Here is a 27,764-nt window from a genome sequence, read left to right as displayed (position 1 = left end):
TGTGAGGAGAGGCTGAGGGAGCTGGGATTGTTTAGCCTGGAGAAGAGGAGGCTCAGAGGAGACCTTCTTGCTCTCTGCAACTACCTGAAGGGAGGCTGTAGCCAGGAGGGGGTTGGTCTCTTCTCTCTAGCAACCATCACCAGAACAAGAGGACACAGTCTCAAGCTGTGCCAGGGGAAGTTTAGACTGGAGGTGAGGAGAAAGTTCTTCACCGAGAGAGTTGTTAGCCATTTTAATGTGCTGCCCAGGGAGGTGGTGGAGTCACCATCCCTGGAGGTGTTCAAGAGGGGATTGGACGTGGCACTTGGTGCCATGGTTTAGTAGTCATGAGGTCTGTGGTGACAGGTTGGACTTGATGATCTTTGAGGTCTTTTCCAACCTTACTGATTCTATGATTCCAAGATGTTCAGTGGGGGCTTTGCTTACCGCTTGCTTGCACCAGGAACAACTGATGGCTACAATCTCTTTACTGTGGAAGGCAAACTTCTGCTGGAAACCCTGCAGAGAGAAAGATAAGAGGCTTAGGGAATTCCCTCACAGCCTTCTACCATCCAGCTGGACTTTCCCACCCCTAAGAAAGACATTGGCAAAGACCAAGCCCTTCAGAATCCTGTCAGGTAGCTCTAACCATCACTGCGGCACCACACAGGACCATGGGATCACAGGATGTTAGGAGCTGGAAGGGACCTCTGAAGATCATCGAGTCCAAGCCCCCTGCCAGAGCAGGACCATAGGATCTAGCACAGGTCACACAGGAACACATCCAGATGGGGCTTGAAAGTCTCTAGAGAAGGAGACTCCACAACCTCTCTGGGCAGCCTGTTCCAGTGCTCTGTGACCCTTACAGTGAAGAAGCTCCTCCTCATGTTGAGGTGGAACCTCCGGTGCTGTAGTTTATATCCATTACCCCTTGTCCTATCACAGATTGCAAGTGAGCAGAGCCTGACCCTCCCTCTTGACACCCAGCCCTCAGATATTTATAAACATTTATTAAATCCCCTCTCAGTTTTTTCTTCCCCAGACTAAAAGCCCCAAGGCTCTCAGCTTCTCCTCACAGGGCAGTGCTCCAGTCCCTAAGTCATCCTGGTAGCTCTCCATTGGACTCTCTCCAGCAGATCCCTGTCCCTCTTGAACTGGGGAGCCCAGAACTGGATGCAATATCCCAGGTGTGGCCTCACCAGGGCAGAGTAGAGGGGGAGGAGGACCTCTCTCAGTCTGCTGGAGAGAGGCCACCACACTCATCAGGGGCATCCCTATTGCTCAAGGAAAGCATCTCAGGAAGCCTGTCTCCACCAGGATTGACTGGGCCTAGGGGTAAGACATGTCTGCATGGGAAGGACTTCTGTAGTGCTTCACTGTGCAAAACAGGGCACCTGTCTTGGTTTTCCTGTACAATGCTGCTGCTGCTGTCAAATGGGAATGGTGAGATGTCCTTGCTCCTCAGACCCCTAGTTTGACCTTAGTTTTCCTTCAGGCTGAGGAATAAATCAAGATGCCCTCTCACCTTGCCACACTGCCGGCACTTCCCCTCCTGCCGCCTGCGGTGTACCCAGTGGTGCCGGACAACGATGGGCTGTGGGGAAGGGGGGGGAAAAAGGTCAATGAAGGGCCCAGTGTGGGACAGAACACAGGAACAGGCAGCAGGAGGAATGAAGCCAGGCCAGCCAGCACCTCTGCTCTTGCAACAAGCCCACTTGCTCACGTGTACCAGCCCCAACCCACTGGGAGAAGGCTAATCAAGGGCAAGAGGCCAAATTAGGGTGTTCAGAGAAGATAGACTTAAAACCAGCAAAAACAGTGAGGAGTGGAGGGAAAGAATCACTATGACTAAGAAGATTAAGAATCACACAGAGCAAACCCAGCAGCGAGCAGGCAAGCAGTAGTGCAAAGGTCTACTCTGGCCATAAATCACATCTCCATCCCTTAACATCTCTGCCCAGACACCCGCAGTGCCAGGTGAAAAATGTGCAGGTGGAAAGTGGGAAAATCCCCAGGGAGGCACAGTTTGTGCAAGAAGATGGAAGTGCTTGCAGCTAACCAGCTCCTCAAGGACAGCATCAGTCCCAAGTCCCCCACACCCACATCATTCTGCTCTTCATCCCAGGGCAAGTCCTGCTAGCCTGCCCCAGTTCCTGCCTGCCTTGCCCACAGGGAGAGGGAGCAAGGCTGCTCACAGCTACCTTTTCCTTCCCACAGGCTTATGGTGGGTGAGGGCTGGGATTTGCAGAAGCAATTCAAAGGAGGTCAGAAGTTTTATAATGAAGTACCACATTTCACACAGAATCAATAAGGTTGGAAAAGACCTCAGAGGTCATCAAGTCCAACCTGCCACCCAACACCTCATGACTAACTAAACCATGGCTTCAAGTGCCACATCCAATCCCCCCCTTGAACACCTCCAGGGATGGGGACTCCACCACCTCCCTGGGCAGCACATTCCAACGGCTAACAACTCTCTCTGTGAAGAACTTTCTCCTCACCTCCAGCCTAAACTTCCCCTGGATTTACAAAATCCCACCCTCCTCTTCCAGCCCTGGATTTGGAACAGGGTTGCAGGTAGGACAGCTAGGAGAGAAGAAGGAGTGCAAGTTTGCAGGCCAGCACAGCTGGGCTCAACACCCTGCTCTTGGCAGCTTTTGGGATCACAACAACACAGGCAGAAACCGGCATGGGCTTTGGATCAGCTCCCGTATTGCCACGAAACTCTGAAGTGATGCTGAAAGCTTCTCCTTAGCAGGTCACAGTGGCATTTCTGAGCAGGCAGCCTGGTGTTTGAGTACTTTCCCCTACTGTGTCTGCTGTGCCAGCACAAGCAGCGCAGGGGTTTCCACAATGGCCCATGACTGAGGCATCCACACCTGCTCCAGAGCACTGCATGGGCCACGCTGGCTCCACAGGCTGCAGACGGAAGCATGAAGGCTTCAGGTGCTTCCACCAGCTCAGATCAGCAGAATCACAGAATCAACCGAGTTGGAAGAGACCTCCAAGATCAGCAAGTCCAACCTATCACCCATCCCAATCTAATCAACCAGACCATGGCACTAAGTGCCTCATTCAGGCTTTTCTTAAACACCTCCAGGGATTTTGACCCCACCATCTCCCTGGGCAGCCCATTCCAATGGCAAATCTCTCTTTCTGTGAAGAACTTCTAAGATCCAGCCTAAACTTCCCCCTGTCCAGCTTGAGACTGTGTCCTCCTGTTCTGGTGCTGGTTGCCTGGGAGAAGAGGCCAACCCCCACCTGGCTACAACCACCCTTGAGGTAGCTGTAGAGAGCAAGAAGGTCTCCCCTGAGCCTCCTCTTCTCCAGGCTAAGCAACCCCAGCTCCCTCAGCCTCTCCTCACAGGGCTGTCCTCCAGACCCCCCCACCAGCTTTGTTGTTCTTCTCTGGACATGTTTGAGCAACTCAACATCTTTCTTGAGCAGACATGTCCTAGGCCATTGCTTATGCCCAGTACATTAAAACACAGGCTAAAAGGGTCCCACAGCACCACTGTGGGCATCTTCCACTGCTACCTGGAGTACATGTGGCACCCGGGTCAGGGATGAGTGATAAAAGCAGATGTGAGCCCACACTGCTTCCTTCCAAACTGTGGGAGGCCTTGCTATTTTCCACAGTCTCCTCCACGTGCTTAGAGCAGCACAAGGAGGACAAACTCTTCAGCAAACACTGTTGGCAGGATCCCCCCATGCACATGCAGGAGCTTTAGAACAAGCAAACCAGCAGATGCTCTGCGTTTGCCGCCTGCAAGCTTCTCACTCCTCACACCCAGTCTGCACTGCTGCCTCATAAAGAAACATCCCTTTTACCACGCCACTCCCCTGAGCTGGGAAGCAGCATGATGCCTGTGCTCTGATGGGCAATTTCCTGGCAGCATCTGAGGTTTTGCCACCAAACTGAAAAGCAGGGGGCTGACGTGGGGCAGCATCCAAGGCACATCTCTCACCTCCCGTACGTTCCGGGATCCTGACTCCCTGAAGGAAGGTTTGCAGCGGAAATTTATCTGCAGATGGAACACACAAGAGGAAACTGTCAAACCACTGCATCTGAAAGAAACCTCCTGGAGTTCACTACAGCAAGCCCAAAGCCTCTGGAGGTGTTTGCTGCTTACCACAAAACTCCTCACACACACTGAATGAAATGGGCCTGGGGTCCCAATCACACCAATAAATGATCCTTTAGGGATTCTCCCCTCAGAAGACCCCTCTTCTCTTTGCAGTTCCCCAGTCCTCCTGGGTTGCACTACCCAAAAGGAAGGGCTGCCCAGCAAAAAGCTGTTACAACCTGGGGAGGCACAGATAGGGCTTAGCAGGCTCTACTCACTTTCTCCAGCTGCTCGATGCAGGGTGTGTGCACCACGATCTTGCAGGCTGCACATTTACGCCTGGAGAGAGGTTTTTGCTGGAGAATGAGAAAAGAGGAGGAAACAGGCATGTGAAGAGCAGTACTCAGAGGCTGGCAAGCTCTGCCTCTCATCACACCTCCTTCATATATTTCAAGATGCAGAACAAGTCCTGTAGGAAAGTTAGATGCAGCATAGAGTCCTTGAAATGATCTAAGCATGTGTCCAGAGCAGATGCTCTCGAATCTGGGACAAAGCAGGCAGGTGCTCTCCCACTGTTCTATCCTGCAGTCCTTGGCCTCTTCTGACACTACCTGAGAGCACCATGGAAGCTGCTCTGGAAGGCAGACGCAGAGCTCCCATGGTAAGCCCCACAGGCAGGCACAGGGTGGCATCAGTGCTACATGTCCTGCATCACAAGCAGGACTGAGCATGCAAGCTGGGAGAGAGGACTTTAGCAACCCTGTAAGATCAATGCTGCCTACAAGGTCAGGAAGCACCAGGCTGGGTCTCTAGTGCTCACTTTTCTCCTCTACAGAAAGAGGTAGGAGGGACACACTCCCCGCTGTGGCAGCCCACTAGATCCCCACGTCAGCAGCAGCGGAGCCTCCATGGTCTCCTGGCCAGGTGGCAGCACAGCCCACATCTGTGGCCCTTGCTGGGGAGGTGGTGACCCCAGGTGACTCACCAGCAACTTTGCCATGCAGTTCTGTTCCCCAACATAGCAGAAGTCCCCAGAGACATTGGTCTCAAACCAGATGTGCTCCCCATAGACTGCAGTCTCCTGAAAGGCACAAGACAATGTGTTTCTCTGAGAGCAGCCCCAGACAGGCATCCGAGTCCCCAAAACGCTTTGGGTAAGAGATAATGGACACTGCTGGGGCATAGGAGGCTGGAGCTAGGTGGAGGCCAGGAAACAGGATGCATAAAAAACCCAGGGCCAGCACCTGGGCAGAGGAAACCTCAGGAAGTTGCTGCCATGGCCCACCTGTAAGAAACAGGAGGGCTACAGGGAACAGCTCCAAGGCTTATAGCCCAGTTACAGTGTCCTGCATAGGGGAGCTGCTTCCATCACCTTCTGAGAGGAGGCATGGGGCAAATTCAATGCAAGGGACTCTCCTGCCACAGCTTCTGTTCTGTGGCCTTACAGAGCATCTCAAAACCTGCCAGACTTTGCCTGCAAAGGAGCAGGGGCTTGTTCCTGTTGTTTAGCCCCAGCTACCTTGGCTTCCAGGAGCAGAAGAGCTGGCAGTGGAGCAGCTATGTCATCCTCCCAGGAACCACCTGTGTGTGTACAGCCTCTCCTTGCAGCATCAAGGAATGCTGCCAGCAGCACAGACGCCGTTACCAGCTGGTGGCAATGGCAGAGGCCATAATGTGTCAAAGCCAAAGTCACTTGGGAAGTCTCAGCCTGGGAAGAACCTGCTGCTTCTTGGCCAGGAGCCCAACCCATGCAATGCCCAGCAGAACACGCTACAACTCACTGTCCAGTCCACAGTGCTGCGTATCTGCCTCTCCGAGTCGCTCCTCAGGGCTAGCGCAGGGTTTGGCTGAGCTACCATGTGCTGGAGGTTAGACTTGGCAATAGCTTTCCTGGAAGACAAAAGAGGACTGGCTGTTAGCTCAGGGACGGAGAAATTTGTACAAAGTACAACCCGCTTCTGGGATGGACGATGAAGCTGGAACAGAAAAGCATCCTCTGGAGCAAGTGGTTAGAAATGAGACAAATCTTCAGCACCACTGGCCAAGGAATACTTGCTCCAGCAAGACAGCACCACGGCAGGAAGATGTGCTGGCTGACAGCTCAGCTGAAGATACCCTGCACCCAACACAAGGCACAGCCCAGGCCTGCTGGGTCAGAGCCCTCAGTGATGACATGGCCATTGCAAAACAGCCTGTGAGGGTCCACCGAGCTGTGCTGGTGGGGCTACCTTAGCAGGGACAACCCAGAGCCCTTGCCCCACAGAGGTTCCCCACAGCTCTCCTATGCTAAGGCATCTCAGAGCCTGGGGTGTTTTGGGGAGTGAGCTGGTCTCCCCAAAATGTAACTGTTTGTTTGAGGCTAGTGAGTTTCTTCCAGATGCTCTGGGTTGGAAGAAATAAGCAGCAGAGCCAGCTAGCTGGAGAAAGTGTGCTTCTCCAGCCCAAAACCAAGCTTGTCACCTCCCTCGAGCTCCAGGCTGGCACAGGAGGGAACACCGGCAAGCCCTAGAGGCTGCACCAAGAGCATCAGAGGCAGCGCTGGTCCAGGAGGGCAACCAAAGCTCTTCCCTACTTCCCCACCAAGCCTGGGTCTGCACGCAGCCTCCCCTGCCCGAGGCATCGCCCCCTGGCACGCTGCCGTCATACGTACAGCAGCCGGGGGCTCCAGCCGCCTGGGGCGGTGTGGCGAGTGGGTTCCGGTCCCAAGCACTCAGGGAGGGCAGCAGAGGGGCACTCGGCGGCAGCTGCCCCTGCACAGCGCTGGGCCCCCAGCCGCAGGTGTCCGGAGGGCAGCAGCCCGGGCCGGGGGGCATCGCTGGAGCGGCGGCGCTGGCTGAGGCGGCGGTAGCGGCCCGGCAAGCCGTGGGCGGCCCGGCCGTAAATGGACTCTGTGGGCAGGAGGTGGGAAGAGGCACGCCGCAGGCAGCGGGGACCACGGGACAGCAGCCCCGACTGGAGCGGCCGCAGCCGGGGCAGCATGGCCAGCCACCGCTCCTCGGCCCACCGCTCACGCCCGCCCCGCTCGGCTCCCGCTGCCACCTCGCTGTCATCCTCCGGAGACTCGGCTCTGGAGCTGTTGGTGTGGGGCGCCCCGTCCGCCTGCGGGCCGGTGGGGATGAGGCTGGCCAGGAGGATGGAGGGACCCAGCAGGTGGGTGTCGATGGCTCCTGCCCGGCCACGGCGCTTGGTCTGCACGGCGAACCTGGGGCTGAGGCAGGGCGGAGCGGTGCTGGAGCGGCGGCGGCGGCCGGCGGGCCGGGGCTGGCCCAGGCAGGAGAGGGCTGGCGGCGGCGTGCCGGAGCCACGGCGGCGCTCTGCCAGCGAGGCGGAGGGCAGCCCGGCCTGAGAGCGTCGCCTGGCCTTGCCCGTGGGCACGGCCACCACGCTGCTGCGTCGCTGCCCCTTCCTCCCAAAATGCCTCCTAAAAAAGGTTTCCATCACACCTGGGCGGTGGCTGTTAACACAGAGACCGGCAATTAAGCAGGCTTCCTCGTGAGTCCCCAAGGCCAGGCTGCAGGGGTCAGGGCAGCGGGAGGAGGAGACAGCAGGGGACAGGGTGACATAGCAATGCCACCTGGGGTGCACAGCAGGGCTAGGACCTGCTTGCTGGGTAGATGCATCGCTGGGGCTCCCACTCCCCACAGCTCCCCCACAGCCCAGGGATGCTGCAATGGCAGGGCAGGTGTTGCCGCCTGGCCAGGACCCTCTGCACACCCAGCTCATGGCTGTGGGACTGGCAGAGCCCCTGCACTCTGAGGTGCCAGTCAGTGCTGTTGACTGCTTCCACCCTCCTCGTGCTGGTCACAGAATTACCGAATCTCCTAGCCTGGAGAAAACCTTTAAGATCTTCAAGTCTGATCATCAGCCTAACAGTGACAAGTCCTCTACTAAACCATAGCCCTCAGAAGCACATTTACACAACTCTCAAATATGTCCAGGGATGGGGATTCCATCACTGCCCTGGGCAAGCCATTCCAATGCCTGATAACCCTTTTTGAGTGAAGAAACTCTTCCTAATACATGCACCACGTTCAATTGGAGCAGTTCCTCACCTGGTGGAGGGGGTTGGAACTAGATGATCTTGGAAGTCCCTTCCAACATAAACCATTCTATGAATCTCTGACTAATATCCAATCTAAGCTTGCCTTGGTGCAACTTGCTGCCATTTCCTCTTGTTCTATCACTTGTTACTTGGTTGAACAGACCACCTGGTCCACCCAGTTTGCCCACGGGGACTTGCTCTGGCCAAGCATGAGCCCCAGCAAGTTCACAGCAAATTGAAATTTAGCCCTGGCAAATTCCTAAAGAAGAAACTCAACCAGGCAGTTAAAAGCAGGGCAGGCAGATTTGGTAGAAGCTGGCTGAGAGAGCTAGAGTAGCATGGAGGAAAGCTAGGAAAATCATCACACTTGGCCTGCATGAAACTTCCCTCTCTTGATGGAAAGAGCTCTACTGGGGAGTCTTGACCTTTCCCTGCCCAGCCCTCAAAGCTTGACAGGCTGCCCGGACATTGCAGCAGCCTGTGGAAAGCCCCAACCACAGGTGGAAGATCTTGGAGCAGTTTCAGCACTGGTGGCTTGGCATGCACAGGCTGGAGTGGAAGGGGCTAGCTGCAACATTCCCCTCCTCCAGAGCTAGTGCTTCACTTCCCACCCTCCAGCCACTACCTCTTCAGCTGCTAAACAGGATTTATTTAAGGACAACTAAAAAACCCCAAACCACCCAGAGCCACAGTTTGGTAGGAGCAAACTTCTGTTTCTTCAGTTGTTCCCAAGGCAGGGAGCTCCAGATCATGGGAGCCTCCAGGCACACACAGGCCACCACTGTCACTCTCAACAATGTCTATGCTGTACAAAGCCTCTCCTCTATCTACCATGGGAGTACAGACATGCTGCATACCACTGCACTAAGGCTGGCATCTGCTCCACTTGCTTCTACCTTCCTCCCTTCTCATGCTCCTCCATGCACTTGCCTGCAGGTCAGCAATACCAGAGGACCTTCAGGAGAACACCCTGACCCAACCCTCCATTGGCCCAAGGTCCACACAAACAGGGAAATCTGTCAGAAACTTCCCCTTCTGCTTGGAAATTAGATACAAGATAGGACATGTGTGTTATTTTCTGGACCACAATCTGGAGCTTTTGCTTAGTGTTTGCAGCACAAGAAACCCACTGGGCTGCACCTCTGTTTCTGTTAGATAAGCACAAAGCTGATTTTGTATTTCTGGAGAAGACCAGGCTTGGTTTGGTTTCCTTCAGGCTGGTAGCCAAGGAAGCCAGCCTTTTAGTTTCTACAGTCTCATTGCCAGGCCTGTACTCAAATAAATTAGCACAGAGAGAAAGGACAGCAATGCCCTCCAGAAGAAGGACCAGGGCAGCTTAAGTCTGGCTGAATTGAAAGCAAAACCAAAAGTGCCATCTCCTGAGAGGGTTTCAAATCCCACCAGAGTGACCAATGCAAGTACTTGGTCACCAGCTGGTTAACCATCACCCCACCAAGACCCACGCAGTTTTGCAGGGGCCAAAAGTACATTTTTCTGACCACCCTGCTCCCAGCCTGTCCTCAATAACCAGTGTTCCACTCCTGCCCCTTCTCCCCATCGTCTGCAGGATGATGCACAGTAAATTGCACCATCAACAACGGGGGGGTTAAAAATTGTCTGAACCAATAAAATGTGGTAAAAACCCCAAGGAAGAACACTGCCTGGGTGTGGCATGCTGCAGCAGTCCCTTTTTGGCCAGCTTTAGCTGCTGGGGGAGATGTACTGACTACCTACATCCCAAACAAGCTGAATGCACGCTCCCTCCGGCATGAGGCTGCTCTACTGCTTGCTGAGCTGCAGCTATGGGCAGGAAGATCTCTCAACACAGCTTCCTTCCTTTTTGCACCACAGTCTCGTGAGGAAATCTGCTAGAACTACCTTGGTTTGACATTTATGCATGGGTACTAGCTGATTACAGCCATTTTCATCTTCAGTGCTCTCTGCAAGGGGCACATGGACTCACGCTCTGGCCACCAGTGGTGAAGGTTATTAGCAGGAAATCATCTGACAGCCCCAAACAGCAGCACGTGGCAGCTCAGGATGGGTGAAGACATCCCCATCTCTTGCAGCCTACTTCCAATATGAGCTCCAAATGGTGCATCACAGGTGTTGAGGGCTGCCACTGGTGGAGCAGATGGACAGAGTGCTGGGGGGTGCCCAGGGTTGATGTGCATCAGCAGAGCTGAGTGCAGAGCAGCTGGGGAACCAGGTGGAGAGGAGCATGACGGGAGCTAACACCTGGAAGCCCTTGGCCTTCTCTGGGTGACCACATCACATCTCTGGGATCTCCACTCTTTACTGCTGGGATGAGAAGGAGAAGAGCCAGCACCTATAACTGCTCTGCAGACTGCCTTGCTCAGCTCTGCTAGGTAGGGAGGCTGGATGGACACAGCCTGGCATGTGCAAGGTGGCAGGAAAGGAAGTTCTGCTGCATGCACTAGGATATCAACTCTACACTTAGGGGCAGCTGTGCACTATCTTTTCAATCTCCTGTGAATGAGGAAGGAGCTCTGGTCTGCTCATGATCTGCAATCAGAGCTCTTTGTAGGTTTGGTTTCTTTTCTTTTTCCTAAACAGATCTCTTAGAGCCCCCCCAGACACCCACACTCCTTGCCTAGCATTGGTGGACAGAGATGCTCTTGATGTAGCAACGTGTCCTGGAGCCCAGGCAGGCAACAGTGCTGTCCTCAGGAGCTGAGTGGGAAGGAGGCAGCTGCAGTAAGCTCTCTGGGCACTCAGAGCAAACTTCAACCTCTTACTCTTGAGGACAGAGCTAACCTCAGTGGCAGGATCTATGTATGCCCTTGGAAAGCCAAGCAGGGATTGAAGAGGAAGAATTTGCATCTTGTGACTTCAGTGGACACAGAGCTGGTGGATCAGCTGATATGGAGATCATGCTCTCTGGACAGGCAGCAGCCATCCCTCCCACAGTGGTGGTAGCTCCAAAACCAAACAGGCTGACTCCTAGGGCTAAACACGGAGTGTTCCCCAAGTCACAGGCTCTGCTCACATCAAGAGGAGCTTCTTGATATTCAGCTCTGTTATTCTGCTTTGGTTTACTAGCCTCAGGTAAACTCCCAGGTACCACACTGACCAGGCCCTCTGCACCCTGAGACACATAGAAGAATGCTGTGACACATGTCTGTTCAGCCTTTACTCTATGTTATTATTTCCTCTGTGCCTCCAGCAACCTGGTCTATTTCTGCCAGTGCCCAGAAGCAACAGAGATCTCAGGTTACCTTCATACAGTGCCAAATCTGGCATCCTGCTCCTGGCACCAAGGGTGGCAAGAGGAACCTGCTGCAGGGCCCTCATGACAGCAAAACACACAAGCCTTGAGAAGTTTGACTTGAAAAACATCATCAGTTCCTCCTGACCTTTTAGCAAACCTCCAGTTAGTCGACTGGAAGGCATTTTTTCCAACCATGGGGCTACAGCAAAGGAAAGACGTTCAAGAGCTTCATCCTGTTCCATGACGAGTGCCCATCCTGATGGCAGCCAGCTGTGTCCCTGCATCCCAGCTTGCTGGTGGTGCTGGGGAGCTGCTGTGTCCCTGGAGCTGGCAGCATGCAAGCAGGAGCCCCTTTCAGTTTGCAAGCTGTCTTCCCCTGGAAAGGACACTTGCCTTATGCAGCTCAATCACAGGGAAAGTGTAAGTGTTATTAATAGCCACCCCTGAATGACACTGAGATCTCCTGGGCTTTTGCCTCTGCCTCTACTCTGCCAGGACACTGCAGGGATCAAAGGACGAGAACCTGAGAGGCCATCCAGGGAGCTGCTGCTCATCCTTGCCCTGCTGACGTACCACTGCTTGCCTTCAGCCTCAGTTTCCATCACCAATCCCTCTTTTCAGTCTTCCTATGTACACTGCTGTCCCACCATCCCTGCTGAGACCCTGTACCCTGCTCTCCTACCCTACTCCCAAGCATCAGTCACTGGCCCTTCCTCACCCTCAGGTTCTCTGGCCAGCCCTCTCCAATGTGCCACAAATTGCAGCCTGCACAGATGAGGTCTGCTGAGGAAGGGAGAATGCTGGTCATGATCTGGTGCAGGCCTCGTCAGGCTTTGATTTCAGTGAGGTGAGCAGAGATCAGCAAGATCCCAAACTGCACAGTTTGCTTCTACCCCAAATCTCCATTCCAGCTCTAATCTCTTCTAGATCACACAAAGAAGAAAGAGTCAGGACCTCCCCTGTGCTGGGTCCAGCACAAGCAAAGGGGATGTGGCTCCCCCAGCAGCACGGGTGTGGGGAGGCTCTCTCTAAACCAAGAGCCTTTCAAAGCATCATGAGGGGTGAGCTGTGGGCTGTGCTTAGCTTCTATTTTAGGATGCATCCATCTGATCTGCTGCAACAAGTGCCACCACCTACACTGCCTACACAGGCCACAGCACCTCGCTCCCCAACTCCCAAGCTGGAAGAGCAAGGCATTCCCAAGGCAAACCACAGCCAAGGACATCCTCAGTTGTACTGTCAGGCTCATACTGCGGAGGAGGAGATTACTGCTGTAACCTTAAGGTTGCCCTTCCAAGCTGCAGAAGGCAGTTTCAGGTCCTTCCAGGGCACTCAGAGTGGAACAGGTTCCCACCAGTCTCTCAGCAAGACCTGGGGTTGATCCAAGGGACTTCAGACCTCCCTCCTAGTGAGAAAGCAAGGCAAGGCCTTAGAAACTGGGTGGTGGTGACATGGATGCACCTTGAGAGGATCTTCTCTCAGACCTGAGGTCTTTGCAGCTTGTCACAGAAAATGTCTCCAAGGGACAAAGCCATGTCAAAGGAACTGCCCAAGACCACACAGTGAGCTGAATGCTGTCCCCACTGCCTGGCCCTGCCTTGATCAAGGCAAGACCAAAGGGATCTGCTACCTGACCCTGCTGCCTGGCCCTTCACAGGAAAATGCTCTCAAGTTCAGTTTGCTGTGCTGAGCAGGGGATGGGAGCAGAAGGGCCTGAGACTTTTTCACCAGTTCCTAGCACAGCCCACACACCCTTCTGGTGGAAGCTCCATCCTGCCTGTCCCCAAGCTCTGCACTATGCCCTGGTGCCACCACCCCTTCATCACCTTTACAGGGTGAACCTGAGATTTGCTTTAAGGCACATCTGCCAGACTTGCTCAGACCCTCCACTTATGCTTCGTAAAGTCGAGGCTGTGCCAGCCCCAAGGCTCAGAGTCATGTTCCCATTACAACAATGTGATTTCCTTCCCAAAATCCATGGAAGAGAGTGTTTTGTCTTAATTTAAACCAAAGCAGTCTCCTTGGAGGCTCCTGGCCTGACTCTGGGCATTCATATCCCTTGACAACTTTCCACCACCATAACATTATGAAGTTTATTTGCCACTACAGTAAATAATCTGCCTCCTGGTTATCAAGAAATCCAACAGCCCTGCTTTAAACAATCTGCTGCTGTGTTTGGCAGGCCTGATGGCCTCAGGCAGTGAATTAATCCAGGATGAAACACAGAGGGTGAGCAACCACCTCCAGCGTGCTGGGGGTGAGGCAGAGCAGGGGTCGAGGGAGAGGCCGGCCACGCAGTTTCTATTTTGGTCCCATCAGCAGGACCAGCAACACAGGCTGGGAAGGACTTTGGGAGTTTCTTCTCTCTCTCTCTCTGATCTCCCTTTGCAGGGTGATTTGCATCAAGCAAGGTGGTGGGGAGCTAAGCAGGGCCTCCAGGCAGTTTGGAAGCCCAGTCAATGGTTTCTTTAGCAGATTCCCACCGTCCTCCCCAGGGCTGGCTTCCTCCCTCAGCATGCACAGTTCTGTGCCTCCCGTAAAGGAGGGACACAAGTGATGTGCTATTTAAAGGGAAGCTGGTCCCACAGCCCAGCTGTCTAATCCAAACTCCATAAGCAGTCCCAGAGTTTTGCCCCTGCCAGTGGGGACAAAATCCCAGCATGGTGCTATCCTGAGCTGGTTAATATGCAGCACCTGTCTGGGGCAGCAGCCCCAGGGAGGAGGTGAAAAGATAAAGCTGCAGCATGGCAGGTGCAGAGCACAGACAGTGATTCCCAGGGCTGGTAAGTCTTTGGACATCCCAAAAGCATGTAAAGACCTCTGCACCTCCCAAAGCAAAGCCAAGAGAGCCCCAGGCACTCAGCTACAGGCAGTGACAACAGAAAGATGGGAGCTGAATGCCCCCTCCACCCCATGGCAGGGACTGGGAAAGGCATTCCCCTGGTCCCAGCAGAAGCAGGGCACCTCACTGCCACCAGCACCAGGGAGGTGCCAGGAGCCCACAAGTCTGTACTGCTTCCCTAAACTATCCCAGAGCAAAGTGGCCGTGGCCCGGGGGTCCCAGCACAGCACCGACTGGCTCCCCACACTGCTGTCTTCTGCCACCTGCCGATGTCCCGCAGCCATCCCTATGCCACACAGACTGGCATGATGCAGCCAGTGCTGTAACGGGCAGCACACTGGGTGGCTGGAACCGCACCCCTGGTCGAAAAATCCCGTGCCCTGTATCCAAAGGGGAAACGACAGCCAGATACCAGCGAGTGCCGCGGCAGCTGCGTCCCGTGGAGCCCCCAGCTCAGCCCAGCGGCTCGCTCCAGCCTCCAGGAGCAAACAGCTCCGCAGGCGTAAGGTTGAGTGTCTTGAGGCTGCCTCTGGGGTCTGCTCCCCCTGCCCTTCCCCAGCAGGACGAGACTCAGCACCTGCCCAAGCGGCACCCACGAACCCAGGGCTGGCTCCCGCGGCCCCCTCCCATCCCCCGCCCGGCACAAACAAAAGCAGCAAAAGGAGAAGGACGAGGAGAGAAGCGGAGAGCGTGGGGGGAAGCCCCCATGACCTGCTCCGGAGTGGCTGAGGGGTCCCTTCCAGGCGCCGAGCGGGTGGCGGCGGCCGCGCAGCAGCGGCGGCGGGGAGCAGCCCTCCCCGGCCAAGTCCTAGTTTGGAGAGCGAGTGCTGGGCTGCTCCCCGCCTCCTCCCGCGCCGCTCGAACCCCGACAGGGCTCGTTAAAGTCACCGACAGCACTTCCTCCCGCCTGCCCGTGCCCGGAGGGGCCCACAAACAGAAACGGGTGTCCTGCCCCGGCACCCAGCTGCCCTCCGAGCGCCCGACTGCACCGAGGGGATGCCACCGCTCCCCTAGAGCGGCAAGAGCAGAACCGAAGAGGCTAATGAAGGCGGAACTCGCCCAGGAAGCGATTTGCTCCCACCTCTTTGGGACCTCGGTGAAGGGGTTTGCGGGGCTGATGGAAGCCGAGCCACCCTGCCATGTTCATGCAGAGGGAGGTAACTTGGTCCTGAGTTATGGACAGTGTCTGGTCTGGGTGGGCTCCACAGGCGTCTCAGGAGCTTTTTACCTCCCCTGGGTGCTGCTAACCTCCACATGAGACCTCTCACAGCCAGACTGGGGACTTCCCCGTTGCACTTCACTGCTATCCAAGTTCCCCCCCCCAGCTGCCCCCAGAGACCTGCTCCTGGCCAAAGACAACCCCATTCCCTTTTGGGACCATGAAACCCATCCTGACTTTGGCCTTTGCAGAGTGTGTTGTGGGGGGTCATGTCGAAGGCCAGCTCACTCCAGAAGCCTGCAAGGTGTGAGTCACCAGCTGCTGTTATTTCAGTCATTTACCCGTGGATGGGAGCCTGATAGCCACGCACGTGGCCGTATTGAGTCAGCACTGGTGGCCACAGCTGGGACCTCATCCTTTCACACCCTGTCTCCTCCTGCCTGCCCCTTCCCCTTGCCTGCATGTCATGGGTAAAATTAGACAGTGAGCTCTTTTCTGTTTGTAGGAGCTTGCATGGATTTGGACCATGTCCAGTGCTCCTTGGGGCCTAAAGAGAGACTACAGTAAAGCAATCATAACAAAACATCAGGGGAGGCTGTTGCCAATGTGATGAAGGAGGACAGCTGCCTTGAAAGTGGTTCACAGGAAACCATTAACCAGAGCAGAGCCAGGCCTGAAGGCTGAGCTCCCACCACTGCCACTGTTTGTGTCACGGCAGAAGGACCGAGTGGCCTCTGCTAAGTGGTGGCGGCCAGAGATGGGCAAGGACACATGAGCAAACTTCACCACACCAAAGCTGCCATGCAGATTGCCTTCAGCTCTTTTCTCACGGTGCCAAAAGGGAAGGGGAGATGATGCCCAGAGCAGGCAGGAGATATTGACCCCTTGTCGGTCCTCTCTCCCTTCAAACCTGGCAGCGGCTGAAGGATGGAGGACTCTGACCCATTTCCTACACAGGGTATGTGTCCTTCAGATTTCCCTTCCCAGTGCCAGGCAAGAGCAAGCTGACACTAGCATTTGAGTAAGTCCCAGTATCCTCACAGCTCTAGGGTGACCACAGTTCCAGCTGTGGAGGAGAGACTGCAGAAGGAACTCCAGGAACAGTTCCCAGTCCATTGCTGTTGATACCCACTTACTGGGACTGGCAGGATGTTCTAGCCCAGGAACAGTTCCCAGTCCATTGCTGTTGATACCCACTTACTGGGACTGGCAGGATGTTCTAGCCCAGGAACAGTTCCCAGTCCATTGCTGTTGATACCCACTTACTGGGACTGGCAGGATGTTCTATCAGAGGAAATTAAAATCATGGTATTAACAGCCACCCATCCCGAGGTAAAAAAGCCTTCTAAGAAATGAGATGATCCAAGGGCTGAACACCTCTGCTATGAGGATAGGTTGAGGGAGCTGGGGTTGTTCAGCCAATACCTGAAGGGATCCTACAGGAAGGCTGCAGAGGGACTTTTCATAAGGGTGTCCAGTGATAGGACAAGAGGCAATGGTTTGAAGCTGAGGAAGAGCAGGTTATACTGGGTCTTATGAAGAGGTTCTTCAGTATGAGGGTGGTGGCACACTGGAACAGGTTGCCCAGGGAGGTTGTGGATGTCTCCTCCCTTGAGATGTCCAAGGCCAGGTTGGATGAGGCCTTGAGCAGCTGAGTCTAGTTGAGAGGCTTCCCTGCCCATGGCTGGCAGGTTGGACTAGATGATCTCTAGGGTCCCTTCCAACCTAAGCCATTCTATGAGCCTACGATATGTGTGGCTTGTCTCCAGTCCCATCTCCAGCCAAGGAACCCCATGCCCACCCTGCTCACCCTGTCCTCCACATGCACAGCAGAACCCCCCCAGTGACACTGCCTGCTGCTCCTCACCCCCTGCCACAGCCCCACCTCCCTCCTGGAGGTCCTGGCTGGCAGGACCCAAACTTGCAAACGGTAACAGCCCAAAAGGATGCCCAGGGTGGACGGTACCTGGCCCCGAAATCCCTTCCAAGTCAAGTAGACCAAGGAGCAAGAAAGTTCTCCAAACCCTTTTCAATGGAGACAGCAAGAGTGGGAATGCCAATAGCCAGCCAGGCAACCCTTCCTGCTGTCATTCTCCTCCTTCCTCCTGTGACTTACTAAGACCTCCTCCTGTAGGGTCCCACACACCTGAAACCTGGAGGTGGTAGTCCCTGCAGGTGTCTGAAAGGGGGTGGGGGAACTGCTCAGCACCCTTGAGAAACCCAGGCCCCAGTAATCTTCACTCCCCCACAAGTCTGAGGCCAAGACAGGAAAGACCTTCTCCTATTCCTGCACCTCAAGCCTTCATCGTGACGCTGTGACTAAGCCAGGCACATGCTGACTTGCCACCCAAAACACAGTTGTTGGTTTGACTGTGAGCCTGCTGCTGATACCAAGCCTCATCTTTGGTTTCACTTTCTCACCCCGTGGCAGTTGAGCTACCAAATAATTTTCTCCCCAGCCCCAGGTTGAAATTAAAGTGATTCTTTTTAGCAGTGTTAAATCTGTCACTTCTTGGGTTTGCTAAATACCACCTTGACCCTCTGCTACAAATGGAAGGGCAGGAAAAGCTGACCTTTTTTTGCTCCTCCACCCTTTTTGTTCTAAATGCCCTCAGCATATCTGCTCTTCCATGCTTTTCTTCTCTCATCCTAACATCCCCACGTCTGCCAGCTTCTGCAGCCTCACCAACAGGCTCTTCTCTCCAGCCATCCCTGAGAGGTGGAGAGGAGATCCCTAGGTAAGAAATGTTACCAGTGCTAGCAGGAAACCTCCTTCCCCCTTCTTGGCATGGGCTAATGCTTCATTGCAGAGCAGTTGCACAGGGCTGCCTCACTCTGCTCCCTGAGTTTCTCTGCTCCCACTCCCATGGTGTGGCCACACATGCTCTGAAGAAGACCACTGGAACAGGGGGAGCAACCCAGGCTCCAGGTGCCATTGTGTGTCTCCAAGTTCCACCAGGACATGCAAGCCTGTGCAGCAGGCTGTTGGTTCTGAGCACCAGCCAGCCCACAGCAGTGTCTGGTAAGTTTAAGGCAGCAAGCTCACCAGCCACTGCACCCTTGGCAGCACACAAAAAAGCAGCTCCACACGGATGCTTTGCAAAGCCCTCCTCTGCAGAAGAAAGTGAAACCAGGAGCAAGAAGACCAGGCCAGCAACCCTTCAGAGGGTTGCCACAACACCCAGCAGAAGCGAACCCCGAGGAAAGTGCTGGAGCTGCACAGCTGAAGAGCTCCAAAGAGCAACCATGCCCTCTGGTGTTCACACCACGGCTCTGGGCTTCCCCAAAACCCATCCACCACCTCTCCTCTGCACAGCACTAACCACAGCCATATTGCCTCTCACTTCCAACACCTCCAACCATTTGACTCCCAAGCAGCATTGGGACACAAGACTTTTATGTCTACAAGATCAGGCGAGTTGACCACTCAGGGAAGTCAGGAAGGCCCAGGATGCTGTGCAGCTGGAGCGATACCCAGAGAAACTGCTGAGCAGAAGCCAGGAAGCAGCAGTCCTCAGACCAGCTCTTCTGCTGCAGTGCTTCTGCCTGGCACTCACACCAGCACAGCCAAATCCTGACCAGGCAAGTGTGCTGCTCCACAATGACCATGGCATAGGGAGCCTGGGAAGGAGACCTGGGACTTACCCCAACTTCCACATCTTCTCAGGAGCACTTCTGAGCCCCCAGCACCATTGCTAGCTTGGGCACTGACTTCCACACATTGACTACGTCCCATCAATCATAACTGTCTCCCAGGCCCTGTTTTCCCACCAAGTCTGGCAGCTCCAGCCCTATTGGCCTTCAGGTTGCTTCAGCCATTTGCCTTACTCAGCCTCTCAGCGTTGTCATCAAAGCACTCAGCATGCACAGGGTCTAGCTGCTACAGCACTAACACCCACAATGGCTAGGACACAGAGGAGGAAGACCTCAGCTGACCAAACACCACCAAAACGAGGGCTACCATGTTAGACAATGCAAGTCTGGCAGTGAGTTGCCCTCTAGAAGAAGGTTAGAGCCAGGGGCAGCAGGAAAGCAGCCTGGCTTCCAGTGGCCTCAGTTAGTGCGACACAAGAGGGTGACGTGGGGTGAGACGTGGGCGAGAGAGTGAGGAGAGCTCTTGAGCAGAAAGGTTGCAGCAGCAGCTGGGACTGCACAGCCTGTGCAAGCCAAGAGAAATGCCACATACTTATACACCGCCGGCCGGTGCTTTATCCTCCTGGATCCCCATCGGCTGGGCTGCCTGCCCTGCAGACAAGAGAAGACACCTTTGTGGGGCAGGTGGAGTCTAGGGACACAAAGAGAGTGGTCAGCAAGCTCTCCCCACAAATATGCCTTGCTGCCCATGGCACCATCCTCCCCCTCCATGGCTTTGCCACCCCTCCAACCCGCAAAGTCTCCCCCCAGGGACTTGCAGGCCCCCAGGGCCCCAGTGGCACCCACGCTGCTGTCCCTGCTGTCAGCTGTGGAGGTCAATGCAGGCAGAATATCCGTAGAGCTGGGGCCACCAAGGCTGTTCCTCCCTTCAGAGTCAGTCACCAAACATCAGGCACTACACTCCAGCTTCTGGGATGACAACATATCCCAGTCCAGAGTCACCTCCAGCCTGATGCAGCTGGCTGCAATAAGGAAGCCCAGAGCCTGCACCTCCTTGGGATGCACAACTGAGGAACCATGCCTGGTTGGCACAGAGAAAAGAATCCTGCTTCTCTTCCTCCTTCTCTGCGCCAGCCTGGCTCCTGGCAGCCCTAACCTCAACTGCTGGGTCCAGGCATGGATTTGAATTTCAAATAAATCATGAAGGCACTTGCCAAGCCTTGCATGGAGGAACATTGTTTGGGCTGGGCAGGGCAGGCCACCTGCTCCCAACCCTGCAGCCCCTGTGCATGGGCACCAAACCCTGGCACCCCTGATCCATCAGCAGACAGCTCTTGGTGACGCAGTGCAGAGTGGGAGCACCTTTATTGGGACCCCTCTAAAACCTGCCCCTGCCACATCTACCATGCAGGCAAAGTAACTTGTGGGTGGGTAACGTTGTTGTTTGAATCCAGGCAGCAAGTCCTTGCCAGCAGCCTCTGTCAGAGCATCTCCTGGCCCCAGGCCAACCCACAGCCCAGCCAGGAGCCAGGCTGGGGAGCGAGGTGCCTCCAACCCTGCATCCCAGCAGCTCTCACAGAGTAGAATCCCTGCCACCCCTTAATCCCACCATCTGCCAGCCTCTGACGGGTGTAAAATCCATGCAGAAATCATCCCCCCACCCCCCAGCACATTTCAGCGGTGGCAGCTGCCAAGCACCTGCTGCCAGAGTGCCCTACGCCACGTCCGCTTGCATGGTGACCTCGGCCTTGGGTGGTAAGAGGCTTAGTGCTGGATCTGAGTGCCTCATGGCCAGGGCCAGAGCAGCAAGGCAGGATGAGATATGGATAATCTGCTGGAGGGGGAACTTTCACACAGAGGAGATGGCATGTGGCTGGCCACACAGACCCCCCGCTCCCTGTCTGGCCTGGCTCACAGGCTGTGCCTGGAGGTCAGGAGCTTGGAAGGAGACTCCAAGCTGTACTTCTGCCCCATGATTCTCCATCCTCATCACAGTGGTGAGCCCTGATTCAGAGAGGAGGTAGGACCCCCAGGCAGGGGGAGGTAGGCAGGAAGGGTTCCCCCCACCCTCTGGCTCTGGCTCCAGCTCCACACCTGGGCTGCGAACGGTAAGCAAGGGACAGGCTGTTCCAGCGCCCACGTTTCCTGTGGGAGCCAAAGTGCACCAAAAAGAGGCAAAAACCCTCTGCAACAAGCCTCTTTGCTAGCTGCCATGACTTCCTGGGACGGCCAGCCAGTGGGGACATGTGACCTCCTGCAAAGCCACAGCACATTTCCAGGCTGCTCCAGTCCCACTGCCAGCAGAGCTGCAGCTGGCAGGGAGATGGGGGAAAGGGCACACACCAAGCTCTTCCCTGCTGGTGCTGGGTGGGTTTTCACACCTCTCTGGCTGGAAGCTCTCTCTTGCAGCTGGGACCAGTCTGCTGTGCCATGAACTGGCATCCTGTGGTCTGCAAGGTGCACCGAAAGGCATCTCCCACTGTCACCAGGCATACGGAGATCCAGGCAGCAACCAAAGGGTGAGACCATCTCTAGCCAGACCTCTGTCTGCCCCTAGAGAGGCAGGCTTCCCATACCAATGCCCCATACCTACCATGCACCTGCATTCTGGAAAACATCCCCAAGTCATTCAGAGACAGGTCCCCAGCTAGCGCTGGTCCCTGCCAGCTGGGCAGGGCTTCTCCAAGACAGGGATGCTTAGCTTATGTCCCCAGGATCAGGGAAGACTGACAACTGTGAGATGGGCAAAGCTCAGGCAGGCTGTTCCCAGGCACAGAAGCAACAGCCACAGGTAGAAACTGGAACTGGCAATGCAGCCCAGCCCAGACAGCACAGCTTGCCTGGCAGGCAGGGCTGAGGCAGGAGGCCCATTAACTCCTACTGTCTAGAATGGCAGGAGCTGGGAAGAGGTCCTCTCAGTTACTCCCTGGTGCAACGAGGAAGAGTTTCCCCTGGGGGCAAAGCTCATGGTTAACTACAAAGTTAACGCCCTCAAGCATCAACCCTGAAGCTGCAGGCAGGAGAACAGCCAATGTTGGGTCTAACACAGGCATCCAGCATGGACTGGAGGACTCCGTCCCTCCTGGGCACTGGTCTGGCCAGCACGGCCTCATCACCTGCCTTGGCAGAACTTTCCCCTCTGCCTGGTGATGTCCTGACAGGGAGAAGAAAGCCTCCCAGCTCCCCAGAGAGAGACTGCAGCTGCTGCTGGGCCTGCAAGTTGCAACAGAAACACATGAGTATTACTTTTGTAATACTGGGGCAAGAATCTGGACTTGGGATCACAGAGAGAGCCACTTATTCTCTTGTGCCAGCTCAAAACCAGCAGGACAAGTTTCCCCTATTTCCACGCCTTGTCCATGTCCCTGAGTCAGTCCTGCACCAGAGTCCCTATTTCCAAAGGTCTCCAGCAGAAGTCATTCACCTCCTGCCAGGCCCCCCTCTTTTCCAAAAAGGATGGTTTGTGGGCTCAAGATTCAGGGAGCCCAAGCATCAGCCTGAAGCCCCAGCTCTGCTCCTGAGTTCAGCATCTCAGTCATCACCCATTTACAGGAGCTAGCAAGAGAGTGCATGCATGGCTGAGAGCTAACTCAGGAGCTTCAGCTCACAGTCACCTGGGAAAAAGAAACCAGAGCTCCACTGAGAGCAGAGGTGGAAGTTATATTTAGAGGCTTTGCCAGGTCTCTGGGGAGACTATCTGCTCCCCAGGCACAGCACCACAACGAGTGAAGGAAATCCTACACTGCATCCCCCACCACCTGCCGCAGCTCAGGTTGCCTTTCACGAGAGCATCCCCCCCATGTCGTAGGTGATCCATGCAATCAAACAGCCCCCAAACTCCCCCTTCTCGCACCACTCATGGCTCTGCCCCTCCCCCCTTCTCAACACTGTCTCCTTGCAAAGACCTGTGCCCACTCCCAGCATCCCCCTACCCTTCCACTGCCCTTCTCTCTTCGCACTGTTTTTCTGCAAAGGATGGAGGAGGTACATCATCCTGCCTCCTCTCAGCCCCTTGAGGAGATTACAGGGTTTCCTGGAAGGGATGCTCCAACTCCTAAGCAGATTAGAGGTCTTGTCACCTCCTCCAGCACAGGCACACAGAACCGTGGCTGCCCTGCGCTGATCTTAGGAGAGCAGCAGAGCTGCTGAAGGATGCCTGGGGCTGGAGAGACAAGGCAGGTGGCAGGCAAGAGCCACACCATGGAGGACCTCAGCCCACGGGAGCAGCCAGGCCCTATCCCAAAAGTCCTGCAGCAACCTGGAAGCTGCCCCAGCCTCACTCTGCCGAGAGGTTGTGTTGGCTGCCAAGAGCCGTGGCTGCTCAGCGTGCCCGGTGCTTTCCTTTTCTCCTTGGTGAGCTCAACAGTCCCCAAGTCACCCCATGTGAGGTCAGATCTGGAGCAGAGAGCACCGAGCAAACACGGCAGCGAGAACAACTCTCCCGGCACATCTGACCTGCCCTGCAAAGAAGCCCAGATGTCACCACGGGGAACAGCTGGGGCCTCCCACGAGTGTCACTGGCCCAGGCCCAGCTAATGCCAGCCCATCACCTGTGAGAGGGACAGGGAAGGGAGGCTGGAGGGTTTCAGAGCGAGAGGTGTGCAAAATCCGCAGGCACGGAGGAGGAGCAGGATTGCTCAACAGCTAGCTGGCAGCGAGGTGTGTTGTGAAAAAGCCTGTCCTGAGGTAAGCGGTCTCTCAGCCTGCCAGTATGCGGATCACAACGCTCCTCACTGCTGCCTGGTCTTCCCCCAGGGCACCTGGGGTTCCCCTCACCCAACAGCCCGTCTTCCACACCCACACCAGGGCAAAGCGGAACCCGCAGCCCTGCACCCTGCCTGGCCTTGCTTGCCAGCCAAGGGCCATGCAGGTTTGAGGAGACAGAGTGGCAGCCCCCACACAGCAGGGCTGGGGAAGGTTGGGCTGCCATCCTAGCAGCACATCTCCCCCAGTTTTCACATGAGCAAGTATCAAGCTGCAAGAAAAGAGGGTGACAAGCGACGTCCCGGGGCCGTGGGCGGGAGCTTAGCTCAGTTTCTCAAGTGCCGTTTACCCGCACGCCATGCCACCCACAGACCTTCCCTGGGGCAATGGCAGGTGCCTCCAGGCGTGTGTGCAGGCTCCAGCACCACAGCCTGGCCTGACAAAAGGATCACAGACAAACACTTGGTCCCATGCTCTCTCTCTGCAGGGCAGCTGTCCACTGGCTGCCCAGAGGTGGCTACCCTCATGCTGCCATCAGGCTATCACACATACCTCCTCTGAACGGGGATATGCTAAAGACCCTAAAGCCCACAGGGAAAACCCATCCCAGCCCCTCAGGCACCGGGGACAGCAAGAAAGGAGCTTCATCCTCAGCACTTGCACCCCTTCCCCCAGGTCCCTCCTGGAAAGTGCAAACAGTGCTGTTCAGCCACAGCACAAGAAATGGGGCACCTAGGAAGGAAATTTAATCCTAACCACCTATTATCTGATCAGCCCAAATCCCTTTATCAGCCCAATTAAAAGAATTACCCATCCGTGGCCCAGATGCACGTATTGTGCACTTGTCTCCATCAGCTCTGGAGCCAATTACTCCACCCTCCTGTAAGGCAATTACAAGGTACAGAAATAAGCCCACTTGCAAAACACAGGGGAATAACATACCAAGAGAGGCCAGAGCAAGGGGGCTCACCCCTCTTCTGATCAAGTCCTCTTGGGGCTCACTTGTCCTCAGGACAAGACAGGCCCTCTTGCCCTTCTGTGGGCCTTGTATCTCTTGGTGTTGCTGCAGGCAGAGCCCAGCAGCATGTAGTCGCCCACCCTGGGAGACCTCTCTCTGTGAGAGCTGCTGCTAGGAGGCAAGCTCCAGCCTCTTACCTAAGTTTCCTCTAGAACTGCTTCCCAGCCACATATGGTCTGGCTAAAGCCTAGAAATGAAGGGGGTGCAAAATTCCTCACGGGTGGAAGCATTTGGAGGGTAGACGCTGGCTGTGCTTCTCACTGAGAGCGCAACAAAACCTTCCCCTGCAGTTCCCTCAGAGGAGGTGAAACTTCACGCCCTCCTCTGCTCCAACACTTAGGTGAGCATGAATTTGGTGACGTGCAGTCAGTTATCCCACATGGCTTCCAACCAAGCCCACTTCCCACAGGCACACGTGGGAGCCGCTCCCTGAAGGCCCATGGAAATCTCTCTCTGCGGCTCTGGGTGCTGCATTCATCACTCCGAGCTGGAGGGAACTGGGTCTTTCCATCAGCAGAAGAAGGGCAAGAGAGGCATTCATGCATCAAACCACCTGACAGGCATTTCCTGTTGTCCTGGCGGGTTTGCTGACCCCCTCCAGCTCAGCACCTCCTGCCTGCCCCATTCTGCCTCGCCCCAAGTGTCCACGCTGCAGAAGGTTGCTCATACATGGAGAACTTCCCCTGGGTGCAGGTTCTGCTACACGTGGCAGTAATGGCAGCCAGAACTTCTGGGAGCCAGAGAGAGATGCCCTTCAGTACTGGAGGCAGGCCAGAGATGGCCAGGAGGTCCAGACATCCACTGCCACCAGCTCTGAAACTAGAGCAGAGGACAGCACCGCTCCATGGTGGAGTGACCTTGCAAACTCCATTTCCAGCTCCAGGCTGTCGAGATTCAGCTTGGGGCCCTTCCCCTCCACCCTGCACCTGTGACACCACCTGGGACCACTGCATTCTGTTTTGGGCCTCCCTCTGTGCCAAAAATGCTAGCAAGCTGTAGCAAGTTCAGCACAGGGCCACCAAGATGACTGTGGACAGAAGCTATCAGACACAAGGAGAAGCCAATATGGGTGGTTTGGCCTCCGGAAGAGAAGGTTAAGGACGACCAGTATTACTATCTTCAGCTACTTGGTGGGTTAGGTACAGAGACAATCGAGCCAGATGCTGCCTAGAATGCACAGTGACAACCTAACAGACAAGGGGCAAAGGTTGCAACCAGAGAAACTCTGAAGTGATATCGGGGGTAAAAAGTGCCCACGGAGCTAAAGCACAGGAGCAGGCACCCAGGGAAGCAGTGCTGTCTCCAGCCTGGGGGCACCCAAAGCTCAACATCAGCAACCTGATCAAATTTGATCCTGCAGGGTGGGCCAAGAGACCTCCAAAGGTCCCTTTGGATGTCAATTATTCCCTAAGGGCAGGCACATCCTTCTATTCACATGGGCCGAGAAGCCCCCAGATCCCACGAAGCCAACACCAAGGCTGCGGGAAGTGCAGGGAGCCTGGCTGCCTCTGGGGAAGAAGTTGAGTAAAGGAGCGGCTGGGAGCCGGGATGCCAGCAGGCAGCACAGGAGCGGCACAGACATCAGTCCGGACTGAAAGACAAGGACGGGTGAGTGGGGATGGAGACAGGTGGTTCCGAGCGGGTGGAACTGAACCCTCCGGAGAGAAGGCGGCTCTGACCTCTCCGGGGAACAGCACGGGTGATGCTTCCCAACTTCACGTTGCTCGTGTCAAGCGCTCCAAAGGCGCAAAACACAAACTCATCTCCCTCCAGCCCCACACGCCATGCCCTGCATCCCTTGGCGGCCGCGTTCAGCCGGTTGCCGACTCGATAACCGGCACCAACCGTCTCCGAGAGGCCTGGTGCGGTGGGTGCGGGATGCAGCTGTTAACCGCCAGCTGCTAACCGGCAGCTGCCCGCCTGCGGAAGGCTCCCCTCGGGCGGAGGCGGGCCAGCGGCTCTGCAGCCTCCGATCGGGATGCTCCAGCCGCCCGTAGCCAGCCCCTGCTTCGGGGAACCGGCCTCCTTCAAACCCCACCCCACCACCCCCCCCCCGCCGCCCCGACCCCCATTACCCCACTGCCAGGTGCCGGGGCAGCCGCTGCCCGGAGCCCGCGGGCACAGCGCCCGCCCAGTGCTCACCTGCGCCCGAAGAGCTTGAGGCCGGTGAAGCGCTTGTTGCTGTGCCGGCGGCCCAGCGGAGGTGGCGGCGGTAGACCCCGCTCGGGCTCGGCGCCGCCCGACGCCCCGGAGGAGGAGGCGGCGGCGGTGGCAGCGGAGAAGGAGCAGGAGGCAGAGGGCGAGCCGCCGGGCGGCGGGGTCCGCGCCGCCTCCATGGCCAGGCTCGCGACTCGGCACCGCCGCTACCGCCGCCCCGCGCCAGGGGAGGGGAGGGGAGGGGAGCGGGCGGGCCGGGACGGCCGGGGGCGGCTCCCGCCCGGCAGGGCCGGCAGGAAGTGCGGGAAGGCACCGGCGCCCCGGAGGCCGCGCCGCGCAGCGCCCCCTGCTGCCGCCCGTGCGGCAAGCGGGACTGGAGGCGGCGGCGCCCGCGGGCTCGGCCCCGTGGCCCGGCGCCCGGCGCTGTCGGCTCAGGAAGCTGAGTGTCAGCCCCGCCGCCGACACCCAGCGCTCGGGAAGAGGCTCGGCGGCAACAGCGGAGCCTACCCCCGCCTCCTCCTTCTCCTTCTCCGCCTCCCATTGTTCACTGCCGGACGAGGGGGGACGGAGCCAACAGCCCCGCTGCCGCCACCGCCCTCTCCGGGGACCGGGAGCTATCAGCGAGGCGGACACTGCGACTCCCTGCCCGAGTTTTCCTCGGCCTGGCGAACCCCCCGCCCCGCTTCTCCGTCTCCCTGTCGTGGTCGGAGGGTAGGGGCTTGGCTACTCCGCCTGGCCGGTGGCGCCAGGGCTGCCCTGCGGCGAGGGAGCGCTTTCCCCGCCGTACAGGGGCCGCGGACAGCCCTCATTTGCGTGGAAAATAAGCTGGTCGTGGCGACTGCTCCCCGCGTTGCCGAACCGGGGCTGAGGGGGCTGTCCGGGCAGTGTCCCAGCTGCCAGCCCAGCGAAGCTGTTCCTACTGACCCCTGATCACCGCAGGGCAGGTCCTGCTCGCCACCTCCAGGACCAG

General features: G+C 56.4%; 1 protein-coding gene across 3 annotated transcripts in view; it reads right to left on the bottom strand.

The window, feature by feature from the left end:
* The window catches only part of DGKZ (diacylglycerol kinase zeta), a 56,246-nt gene extending 29,273 nt beyond the window's left edge, over positions 1–26,973 (bottom strand). The window contains exons 1-7 of one of the 3 annotated variants that reach the window (XM_068161494.1): positions 26,780–26,973; positions 5,828–5,936; positions 5,032–5,127; positions 4,325–4,402; positions 3,948–4,004; positions 1,505–1,573; positions 427–498 (exon numbers count right to left, since the gene is read on the bottom strand). In XM_068161494.1, coding sequence (XP_068017595.1) covers positions 427–498; positions 1,505–1,573; positions 3,948–4,004; positions 4,325–4,402; positions 5,032–5,127; positions 5,828–5,936; positions 26,780–26,973 — 675 coding nt within the window. Of the gene's footprint in view, positions 1–426; positions 499–1,504; positions 1,574–3,947; positions 4,005–4,324; positions 4,403–5,031; positions 5,128–5,827; positions 5,937–6,696; positions 10,315–26,779 lie in introns of those variants that run through there. The other 2 variants (XM_068161492.1, XM_068161493.1) reach the window with 2 other exon arrangements.
* Between the last annotated feature and the right edge of the window lie 791 nt (positions 26,974–27,764).

The sequence above is a fragment of the Melanerpes formicivorus genome, unplaced genomic scaffold, assembly GCF_026170545.1.
Source record: "Melanerpes formicivorus ecotype bairdi unplaced genomic scaffold, bMelFor1.0.p_v2 SCAF_58, whole genome shotgun sequence".
Lineage (NCBI taxonomy): Eukaryota > Metazoa > Chordata > Aves > Piciformes > Picidae > Melanerpes > Melanerpes formicivorus.
This window is presented reverse-complemented; position numbering and strand designations above follow the sequence as displayed.